At 37.8% G+C, this 12,466-nt stretch overlaps 1 protein-coding gene across 1 annotated transcript; it reads right to left on the bottom strand.

The window, feature by feature from the left end:
• Window positions 1-9,391: 9,391 nt before the first annotated feature.
• Window positions 9,392-11,670, bottom strand: LOC113731537 (cyclin-D4-1-like). Its single transcript, XM_027256857.2, has 5 exons — window positions 11,145-11,670; window positions 10,908-10,994; window positions 10,438-10,774; window positions 10,188-10,300; window positions 9,392-9,954 (listed from the first exon to the last, which is right to left on the bottom strand). Exons 1-5 carry the CDS (start codon window positions 11,382-11,384, stop codon window positions 9,673-9,675), a joined length of 1,059 nt encoding a protein of 352 aa, XP_027112658.2. The 5' UTR covers window positions 11,385-11,670; the 3' UTR covers window positions 9,392-9,672.
• Window positions 11,671-12,466: the final 796 nt, after the last annotated feature.

Below are 12,466 nucleotides of genomic sequence, written 5' to 3'. Positions count from 1 at the left end.
TGTGTTTTGTTGAAGCATGACTCTTCTTTCAAAGGAATGTTTTTGCTGATCCCTTGGCTAACCACGGACTTTGCCTTTTATCACTCGTCCTAAGTGTCCTCGTACAGTGACAAGCACTGTGGAGGAAGAAATTAGGGGGGTTAATTTCTCTTGTTTTAAACTTGTATCTTCCCCAGATTGGCTAAAGCAAATATTCTAAACTTTAACGCTAAAAATGTTCTTGAGTTTCCATTAAACGATCCATTCTTGTCCTTCCTCGCACTGCAACCCCTTGCTCCCCAGTCCCCACTCTCCCTTCGGTTCTATTTTAATTTGTCGTCGCTTCCTCCCAATTGTCCAAGTGAATGTCTAAGCACTTTCTCCGTTTCCTCGTTCTTTTTGCTCTTTCATTTGTCAAGTTTGACATTGTACAAGCAATGGTTGCTTTGAAAGTACATGGCCATCGTGCTCTTCCGTGACACGCCCATGGAAGCAGAGATTTCGAGCGCTTTTCTGTGACACTGTTTTGTAACCCGCCCCTGGAAGCAGAGATTGAACCTCTCGAAGAAGGGATGGCTAGAAAGAATGATGGTTAAAGATTATAGTTGTCGGGGATTACTCGCACAATTGCTAGTTTGCTACAAGGTCAATCCAAGACCAACTACATTGAGTTTGCTCACCCGTAATAACTTTTGTTGGACTATTTTGATAAAAAAAAAAAATTTATTTTATTTTAGAGTTAATTGCATACGTTATAAAGAGAGACAAGTGGTGATGGTTTTTTGAGTAATTGGTACTTGAATGACTTTAATATTCAATAATATTAGGAATTAAACCTATTTTAGTTACTAAATTTGGTAATTACCTATAACCTTAATTTAATTAACCAATAATTCACGTCTTATTGCTAATGTAACTTATGCTTTTGAGTAGTCTTATCACCGCGTATGGACCTTGACTAGAAACTGCTACTAACACTAGTGAAACTACACCTAGTAAGTTTTTGAGAGTTGGAAGAAAGAAACATTTTAAGTATTAGTGGAGCTATAATGTTTTAGTTGAGCAATAGTTATCTTGAGCGTTATAATGTTCAGCCTCTCCCGACCCACAGAGGAATAGTTGGATCGTACGATAACCAGTCTATGGACACCAGATACCCCTGTGTTGACAAAAAAAATAAAAATTCCCATCTCCAATGACCTCATTGAGCTCTGACTAATCCGGAATCGAGTATTGTCGAACCTTTTTGTGAGATGGTATTGCCAAAGTTGTCATTTCTAGATATCTTGAACTCGGCCCAAAGCCCAATAGACCAGGAGGGCTATTTTTGGGCCTCGAGGTTTTGAACCTAAATGGGTCTGAGGTTGTGCCAATGGAAAAAAATTTTAATTGGGTCAAACATTAAAGGCTTGTGAGTTAGACCAATTACAAGCCCATTGAGAGGATAGAGAACAAAGAAAAGAAATTCGAAAAATCGACCTTTCTTAATCATTACAGCAGCAACAATCATTGTACGTTGTCAATGTGCAACATTGTGGGAATTGGTGGAACCAGAAACTTTCCAGTGTAGCATTAGTTGGTCACGAACAACAGCATTTGAGGTTTGTGTTTCATTGCATGAGCGGTTTTGTCTCTTTGCTTTTCTTATGCTGAATTCCAACTACATTAGTATTTAACAAATGCATGCACGGAAGAGATTTCTCATTATTCCATGCACTTAATGTCTTGATTAACCGGTCAATTACTTTTTCCAGTCGTGGTGTCGGAAATCATTACTTGTAATTTAAGCTAATTTGGTCTGCTTTGCTCGAGTGCTGCTACTTTCATGGGGTCCAGGAAAATTGTTGCATTCTCTGATCTTCTAGACTGATCTGGATTAGGTAAGTCGTAACTCTGCAGTGTCAATTGCACTTGCTCGTTCATGGATGGAAAGAAAGAAAGAAAGAAAGAAAGAAGAGCCCAGAAACGCCATTAAGGGGGTATGTAATATGTATGCTGGTGGAGAATGTTTTCGGGAAATGCGATCCTCTCAATGTCTTTGGTCTCTGAATGTTGAAAATTTTTACTTGAAACATATTGAATCTTTTAACGTAGACTAGTTTAGCATACATAATGCACCGGAGTCTTAAATTTTCATCATATCTCTTCAATCAATTTTAGAAAAATTTATTCTGTTCTATGATGAACATAAATAAAAATCACGAAAAATCAGGAAATGTGAGAAATTTTGAGGGCCAGAGTCTGAAGACCAAACACAGTAGTTGGTACAGACCTGTGCAGAGGTTTTAATGCTGATTTGTCTCATCTATTGGCCCTTTCTGATTCCCAGTTTGGGACCCCTGGACTCCCTCTGTGCGTAAGTCTGTAAAACTGAGAAGAGGCCAAAGTGAGGCTTCACAGACCCCTCTCCTGTTTGTACAGTACTGTTTGTTTGGGATGTTATGGTATGGGTATGGTATGGTAAAGCCGGGAATGATTAGTACCCTTCCACTCTACTAGCTCCCACAAGCTGTGGGGACTTGATGCCTCTCTGCTCCAATTCTTGGTCCTGCTCGATTCTCCTCCTGCGCTGCAGGAAAGAAGAGCTTTTAATGCAAGATCAGTTACACAGCTAGCTCAACCTCCAGCTGGATTCCCCACTCGTTTTGACCAAGAAAAATGCTTTGTAATTCAGGGTCCGCATTCAAAGAAAGTAGCAAAACAAGTTTAAATCTGTGACCGACCAAAGAAAAATTGAATCAGTACTGGAGTGCATGCAACTTGAGAAATTATATATGCAAATACTAGGTCCTAAAGATTATTATAAAGAAGAATATGTCCTGCTGTCAACTGTACGCCCACATATTCTCCAGTGTTGCCGTATTACTGCAAGTAGCCTTGTGAATGATCTTTTTTTAATATGTATGAAAAACACATGTTTCATTCTTTACATTTCGCAAAAATATTCTTTTCATCTCTCACTTTTAAAATGAAGTAAATTCATCCCTAGCATTTAAAAATTGAAGTTTTAATATCCCTGAACCCAACTTTCAATATGAATCAAACCATCCAATAACCTAGTAATAAATTTTGGGGATAGAATTGATACATCATTTGGTTAATTCCATCACATTCACATGACATTTATTGAACCAAAAAAGGAAAAAAAATTTTAAAAGTTATAACATAAAAAGGTCGTTCTTTGCCTTGCACTAGTAGAGTTTCTTTTTTGGATAAATCTTTTCATACATCGTTAGTATATGCACTTGCGAGTAGATGTATACCATACATACAAATTTTGGTATTTAAATTTAAATTGAAATGATGTGACAGGTCAGTGTATACAATGATAATATATGAAAGATTGATCCTTCTTATAATTTTTTATTTTTCTGTTTTGGATTCATTAAATTTCACGTGAATATTAAGTTGAATTAACCAACTAATCTACTAATTGTATCCCCGAAATTTGTAATCGAGTTGCTAGGTGATTAGATTCAGATTGAAAGTTGACTTCAGGGATGTAATAACTTTAGTTTTTAAATGTCAATGATAAATTTGTTTTATTTTAAAAGTGAGGGATGAAAAGAATATTTTTGTGAATTGTAAAGAATAAAAAAATAATTATCAAGTGGATGGAAATTATAGAGAGTAATTTAAAAGGAAAATTTGACCAATAAAGGAAAGAGATATAGGTCAGCTTGCCAGTTACGGATACAGCAAGACAAAAGATGCATGAAAAGTGAAAAACAAAAAGAAGAAATTTTGACTAAAAGGCCAAAAAAAAGGGTAACAGTATACAAATTAAAAAAGAAGAAGAAGTAGTAGTCGCAGCCAATGCAATTGGTTCATTTGATAACGTGGGGTTGCTTTCAACTTTCTCAGCAAAAGTCACATATTCGAGTGTTGTTTGTGTGAACTGAGGACTGCTTCCTTCTTGAGAACGTTCATGAGTGACCTGCGACTTTTAATGTTTTGTGGTAAACTAATCGGAGCTCAATAATTTTTTACTGCTAAAATCTACGAAGGCGGAGGAGATAGATCGTGGATGAACAAGAAGTCGGCATCTCCCCGGAAGCGAGTTATGGCTTTTGGAGGGAGCGGCCCTGTTTCCGTACAGTCCATCGCTGGGACGGACGTAGGATGTGACGGGAGACAGGAGACAAGAATGAAAGCTTTGATGGACATGAAATCTTCCTCTTTACAGCTGGAAGTCCGTCATTGGTATATCCCAGCTGTCTCCCATCCCCAGACCCTCCCTCATATTTCCCACTCATATACTATGATATAACCACCCCCCCCCCCCATCCACTGGCGGAGGGAGGTTCCGCCATTTTCATTCTTGAAGTTGAGGCCGCCTCTCCAGTCTCCACTTCCCACGTCACGGCTCATGCATGCATTTTGGAGTATCATTTCTCCAATTGCGTTTGCGAGTTGAGTTGAGACTACTTGACAGAGTGAGACCCCCATTATTTATTATAAATACTAAAAAAGGAACAAGAAACGCGCTCATTTCCACACTGTTGATCAACTCGGGCAGCGTTGCCCAAATCTTCTCTTTGCGTCGAAATGTTGCTCAAACCTAAAACAAGAGAAACTGCATCACTCGCATCTTCTCCTACCTACTTTTTGCTCTCCGGTCGTCGCAGAGCAGCATGTATCCAGATCCGGGGATTAATCCATTTAGCCAAGCAACAAATTAAAACTGGTTAAACCCTTTCATGCACAGGATTTTGACATTCATCCTCAGTGGAAACTCTGGGGATTATGTTTAGTACTGATTAGCTGAAATGGTGAATTTCTGAAGCTTCATTTGCTCTTGTTTTTCCGTTTCTATATATTAATTGGCTTTTTAAAGGCCTAACTAGAATCCCAGAACCAGCCAAAGGCAGCAGCAGAGTTCTTAAAGATGGATTTCTTCCTTAACCTTTCATGTCGAAATCCAGGGTGAAGTGATTGAACTAGACCTGACAATTATACCCAAAACCCAATAATCCACCCAACCCACTCACTAATTTGAGAGGTTGGATTGGGTAAATTGGGTATTGGGTCAATTTTAGGTTGGGTAATAAAAATCCATACATATTTTGGGTGATTTGGGTATTTGTGTTGGGTATTCATTACCCAACTTAAATTAAAAAATAAATAAACAAATTAAACACAAAATGCATGATCACGCACGCAGGAGTTGATCTGTTAAGTCAACGACTTTCCCAATATGTGGGGCCTCACAGATCGTATAATCAGGTGTAACCCCAGTGCACGAAATCTTGACCATCCAAACAAGATCATATCCGCACGTCGGCTTTTAGTTTTAGCAAGCGGGAATCTCATGTGGCTAAAGTCTTGTAACGGCTCGATGGGATGCAACCTAATGACTATTAAATGTTGGTGTTTGTGAGTTGTGTGCACTGGGAACATAAGATCATAACGGTGTCCAATTGCTACACAATACAAATCCAATGGCAGCCCAATGTGAGATACACGCGCCTTAATGTGTGTATTGTTTAGATGTTTCTAATTTCTCCATTTTACAATTGCTCATATGTGTTATCATGCATAATTCTTTTGTGTTTATTTTTTGGGTCAAAATTTCAGTTTATAACTTTCTTTAAAGTGTGATTGGGTCCAAGTAGTTTAAACAGTTGCTATGTGTGTGTATTTATGAAAGTATATTAGTGTATTTGTATGTGTAAAAATAACAATGTATTTCAAAAGAACTTAAAAAGTGAGTGTGTGAAAATATATCTATCTATGTGAAAATGTATTTATGTGTGTGATTTTTTTTTTGTATTTTAAAATATATTTGAGAGAGTTTATGTATCAAAATCTATTATTTAATATATTGGGTCATAGGTTTGAGACAACCCAATATGACCCAATTCAAAATTAACCAAATATAAAGTTGGGTCGATTGGGTGTAACCCATTTAAATGAAAACCCAATATCAACCCGCCCAATTGCCAGGGATAGATTGAACTTGTTATAGAAAATGCGAAATAGGGCATCATCAGGGGTGGCAATCGGGTTGAGTTCGGGTTGGCGGGTCGAGATGAGATCCGAATATAACAGAAAATCCAATGACCCGAACCTGACCCGCCAACCCGAAACGGGTCAGGATACCTGACACGAATCCGAAAATTTCGCGTTGGCGAGTCGATCCGAAATGACCCGAAATTTAAATTTAAATTTTAAATTTATCACTGTAATTTTCTAATAAAATATTAAAATCAATTTCTGACAAAATTAATTACATAATCAAGTAATAAAAATTTAAATAAATAATTTCAAACCAAATCTAAATTAAATTAAACACCGTAAAAGTGTTTTATCCCAAACCAAATATAAAATAAATTAAAACAGTATAAAAGTAAAAAATAATATAATATATTATTTGTTCAAATATAATAATTTCAACTTCACACAAGTTAAATAAATTCATTTAGGATTAAGTAATTAATGCCTTTGAAAAAAAGAATAACTTAGTTTAGTTAGATAATAATAATTTTTATGTTTATTAAATTATTTTTAATTCGTAAACGGGTCATATCGGATCATATCAGGTCACAAACGGGTTGACCCGAAATCGACATGTTTTCTTTTCGGGTTCATTGGGTTCGACCCGATTCTGACTCGAACTCTCGAAACCTCAATCCAAACCCATTAATTTCGTGTTAGATACGTACCGTGTTTTCGAGTCGTGTCGAAAATTGCTACCCCTAATCAGGAAGAGCAGTTATAAATAAATTCCATCAACTTGCACGGTTTGCTTGTTCAATCTCTCATATATATCCAAATCATTCAATTTCTTTCCAAAACTCCCAAACAACATTAAAATCTCTTCTCTTCTTTTCTTATCCTTTATTTTTTCTCATAACTTACCCTTTCTCTTCTTTTCTTTTCTATCCTCAACTCACAAACTAGCTATAAGAGATCTAAACTAAGCTATTGCAAAACTCGCACTTTTGAAATGCGAGGTCTAGTAGTCTTTTTTTTTGACTTTGTAGGTTAAAAATTTAAAATGACTTCACATTTAGCAAATGCGAACTACTACTGAATGCGAAGGCCCCTCGACGAAATTTCATATTCAAAATGACCGCTTTGCAAATTTTTTTTAAAAATCATCATAATTTTAAAAATTTCTCTTTAACGAGTCCTTGCGATATGGGTAAAGACATCCAATGGACTAATGGAGTAATGTAGTCCGAAGGAAAAGAAAAGAAAAAGGAGGAGAGAAAAAGCAAAGAGAGTCGATTGGGTGATGGACGGGGTTGGAGAGAGGATGAGTGACTACACGAAGAAAACAGAAAGCTGATGGTACAGTTCAAGCGCGACATTCACGTAGATGGTACCCTACGTTGACGTACTCAGATGTCGGAAACGTGGCAAATCCCCATGCATTTACTCATCCACCACCAACGGACTTCTCTGTTTCAGCCTCAAGCGTACAGACAGACGAAACTGTAAAATTTATATTAAAGGGGCAAATTTAAATATATATATATATATCTAAAACTAAGACTAAGAGTATAACACAATATAATTTCAAAAATTTTGTGGCGTAATGTTTTAAAATTCTAAAGGCAATTTTTATAAATTTCAACCTTTTAGGAAACAAAATCATATTTTCCAAAACTTGGGGACACTGAGGGTCCGCCCTTGCATGCACACGAACTAATATGTTTTCTTTTCATGCATTTAACACCTAATCTAGTACCATTCCACCCCTTCCTTTTTAAAGTTTTTCTCTGTCTAGTACAGAGTAAGTGTAGGTGTAGAATAGATTCCATCATATATGAAAAAAAATTCAACTACTCTTAGAGTAGTTCACCGTTAAGAAAATTTTGAATCTATACTTGAATGAAGGTTAAATGATCAAATCTTTTAACCTGCATTCTAAAAATCCAAATTTTCTTAAAGATTTCATCAACTAGTGCATAAACACTCATCTAAACCGGCGATGATTCAGTTCCTTTTGAGTTCTCCTTGGACCTCTTCACGTCTATCTTCCCTTTAGTATAAAGTAGGCCGATCATAATTCGGTCTCCTCTGAGTTCTCCTTTGACCTCTTCACGTCCTCCTTCCTTTTAGTATAAAGTAAGAGTAGATTTAGAATATATTGTATCGTGCCCGGGAAAAAAACAATAATACCAGTTGCTTAAAGACAAGGATAAGTGTTCGTTAGGAGGTGTGATGGCTTATTAAAAAGTATTTCACGTAATAAAGTTTTCAATAAAAGCACTTATTTATGCATATTTCACGTAATAAAGTTTTCAATAAACAATAATAAAGTTTTGTTTAGATGCATATTTGAAGGAGTGCTTATTTATGCTAAATAATGGGTGATTTTGAACTTTTGAGATATATTTTATTTTTTAAAAGACAAAAACTGTTTTAAAAGAACTAATTTCGAACTTTTACTAAAATTACTTTTGACACCATAATATTTACTTCTAAATTTATAGAAGGATAGTTACCAAACACTTTGGAAATATCTTTATCATCTAAAAGTACTTCTTTAGCAAAATTATCATACTCAAAAATAGCTTACCTCATGACAATTTGGATGACCATTTTTTTTTAAACGCTCAGCTCATGACAAATTGGTTTTTTATCATCTGAAACAGGGCCTTAGGCCCTCCTGAAGACCCAAAACAAAACAAAAAACACACAAAAAAAAAAAAGGCGTGACAACTTGGATGCCCATTTTTTCAGCTCACCTCGTCTAGTTATCCTGGCAGAAAACCATTTCATGTATGGGAATCAATCAGGACTGCAAAACCTCAAATTTAGTAGGCTAATTCATGGTTATTTTCTTTGGTAGCAGAAAAGGGCATCGAATAGATTGGCAACGAGCCCAATCGCTCTATAATGCCACTTGGAGCGTAAATTTCATCGAAATCCACTGGTTAGTGGTCAAGTACCATTGATAAACTAATGGAGACACTGACGAAGCCATTTCCCTTGCTCCGCAGAATGCCTTGCACATTTATATTCTAATTTACCTTAAACGAACAATTAACTAATGACACACATGAATTACCAATAAAAGTTAAGCTGAAATTATCTTTTGGGGAACATCCTTTAGCCTTACATCACCCTTGTTGTAACGTTGTGGAACTCTACATATCGATAGGAAAGAAATGCACTAGAAACGGATTCACGTGAGCGTAATGGTATGACACGCTAATACCCCTCGGATGGAAGGATTAGATTGGATGATAAGGTAACAAAGATCGAAAATAGGAGATTTTAGTTTAAGATTCGAAAAAAAAATAAAGGAAAAAAAAAAAGGGACCAAAAAAACATGAAAGAAGATGCCATTGAAATTTTTTTTTTTTTAAAAAAGAGGAACCAAAAGGTATCAATCATAATATGATTGGAATGGAGAGCATAATTGAAACATCAGGAGACCACATGCAAGCAAATATAATTCACAAAATGGGTCCTTTTATATAGGCTAATCCACTGACTCAGCCTGGCCAAATATGGCCGCCATAAGACTACAAAATTCATACAGTTTTTAAGAAATTACTGAAGATAAAATATACATATTTCCTCTACTCTCCTTCAATCCAAGCCGTCCAAGGTGTTATAATCCAACGGCAAAGAGAGCTACGAGCGAAAAAATATTAATAAAAAATAAATAAAATTATTAACTGTAGATTGCAAACATGAAAAGGAAGGGGAGGGCAGCATATGAATACGGCTGGTCTAGCGTTGCAATTCCTGTATATCCCCAACAGAAGATCGCAACCGCTTGGGTTGCGGCGGCTCATGCTCTTGAGCGGCGCCAATAGTCCCGCTCCCAGCCGCCGAACAAGGATTCTCGGAACGCGTGTCGCAGCTAACACAAGCCGCAGACTCGAGGACGCCGACTGGGCTCGGCGGCGCAGCAGCTAGAATCTGCATCCTTGACCTGACTTTACGGTCAGATCTCGGACAGGTGTCCACCAAATACTCTTCCATTAGTTGGTGACAGCTTCTCACCATTTCCTGTCCCCAAGAAAAATTACGACCGGACCAACACAGAAGAGGAAAAAAAAAAACAAAGGAGAAATCACCACCAGATTTTCACAGCTTACGATGCTTCGACTTTGACGTCAAAATCAGGGCAAAGAAAGTACGCCATAATTTCATTTTCCTTTTTTTTTCCTTTCAATCATAAAAACAACCACACTAAAACTGCGAATTTCGAATTACGACCACAAATGTACAAAATTCATTACTTTTTCCACCCTCTCGTAAAATGTGAGGGGTAATGACTCCAATTCCTTCCCGGCGGCTGATACCACGGCAGCCGCTGCAACAACCGACGGCGAGATTCTCACGAAGTCTATCACTGTTTGACATACATACCCAAAATGAAAAAAAAAACAATAAATTCAATAAGTTTTAGTACCACCGTAAAAGAAAGAGTAGTTATACCACAATAATTCAGAATTACAAATATTGATCGAATTGGCTAAAAATAAATACCCCGGATGGTGTTTAGAACAAGATCAGAAGATGTGGATAAAATGTGAATAGCAGTAGGAGTAGGGTGTGGGGGCTGTGGAGAGGCATGATGATGAGCAGAGAGTGGAGAAAGTTTGGAGATGAAGTAGTGGAGGAAGTCGAACGGAGTAACGGAGGAGAGTCTCCAATCCAGATTGGCCATCACCAAAAGCTCCATCCTTTGAACAGTCTTGGGATCGAATACGTAGGTGGGATCCATAATCTGGAGGTCAATGAGAAGGGGGACGCGTGGTTCCTCCATCTTAGCAGCCAGGGAAAGGCAGGCCACCGATAACAGCTGATATTGCCACCCATTTCCCTGCAATCAAACCATACCCACCATCACCCGCCCATCTTGTATCCACTACCACTACCAATACATTGTCCCCACAATGTACGTATTTATTTACACCAAATACAAACTACGTATCCAAGTTCCAGTATCAGCATACCGGGAGATGGTAAGAGGAGAGGAACCGGTCAAAGTAATTGACGGCGAGGAGAGCCGTTGCGGGCTTGAAATCGTAGCGTGCATGGACCTGTCCTCCAGGCTCCCCCAACAACATCCTCGGTTAAAACTTCCCAAACCTTAAAAGTTTATGGTACTAAATTACAAGTAGACAAAATTTTTTTTTTATAAAAACTATAAAAATGTAGATGACGTGTATATCTGGTATATACTAGACCACCTTGAGAATCCAGTTGATGGAGTCTTGGCGGGAGGTGAGGTGGTGGAGGCAGAGGCGGCGGAGGAGGTAGTCAGGGGAGGGCATATGGTGGCTCTCGGAGTCGAAGAGATGGTTGATGGTGGACTCATCATCGGGCTCCTGATTGTAGCGGATCGCAGCGTCGGGATGGGATTGGACCACTTCATCGGTGTCCTCGGGGCAGTAGAGGGGAGCACTTCCGGCAGCTGAATGCTCAGACATGGTGATGGAGGGCAGTGGTCAGACAGCGAGGCAAGTTATAGATGGCGGCGCGTGATGGCATATTTGGGGGGTGGCCAAAGCAGCTAAGGTCGGAGGAGCCGGAAGGGGCACTACTACTAGGCGGAGGATTAAGAAGGTTTGTGAAGCATTCGAGAGACACATGGCAGATTACGGTTTGACAAGTGAGGACATGTTTTTTACAAGGTGTGTTTTTAATTGTTTAGGGGGAAGAGAAGAGAAGTGAAGTGAAGAGGGTGCGTTTTCATGTTGTTTTTGTTCTCTTGTCTAAATAAATACATTTTTTGGCTGTAAAATGCTGGCCTTGTTTGTATTCTATTTTTTCTCAAATTTTTTTTTTTTTTATGTTTCTAATAAACACATTTTTTGATTATTTTTTTTTTTACTTCGCATGCATTAACTTGTTATAATATATTTTTCTATAAAAATTCAAGAAACTAGCAATTGGAACAGAAGTACGTGGTTTTCGATTTTTGTTTTTTAAACACGAATAGTTTTGGGTTTTTGCAATATGGTCTGTACGAGAGAGCAGGAAGATTAGTAAAAAAAATTTTTGATTGCAGAGAGAAAAGAAGAGAATGTGAAGAGGAGAAGAAACGGAGATTCTTGAGAAAGGGGGAGGTGCAGGAAACTTTGGTGCGGGTAAGATGTGATCCCTAATTCATTCTTGTTCTGTAGGGAAGAAAACAAACTTGATATGGGCACTTGAAATGACAGCATAAAGAGGTACGGCTTCCACTCTCTTAATTTGATGGGCAATGGAAGATGGGATTATTATTGTTATTGTGATCTGTGGACTTGGGTCAATGATAGGATACTGGTACGCATAATGCTCCTCCTCCACCTCATGTTAGAGGTAAAAGGAGGAGCGCTTTGGGCCTCCCTTGGTTTTGGCACCTTGACAATTTACGTTGCGTACATTTTGGATGACAAATTAGTCCTTTCCTTTGATCAAACTTAATCTTATTAACCACTGAAATGCCCACAGCTGATTGGAATTTGCACCTCCCTCCCATCTTCTTTGCTTCTTTATTATTGTGTTGTGTCTACACAATTAAGTATTA

The sequence above is a fragment of the Coffea arabica genome, chromosome 2e (genome assembly GCF_036785885.1).
Source record: "Coffea arabica cultivar ET-39 chromosome 2e, Coffea Arabica ET-39 HiFi, whole genome shotgun sequence".
NCBI classification, from domain to species: domain Eukaryota; kingdom Viridiplantae; phylum Streptophyta; class Magnoliopsida; order Gentianales; family Rubiaceae; genus Coffea; species Coffea arabica.
This window is presented reverse-complemented; position numbering and strand designations above follow the sequence as displayed.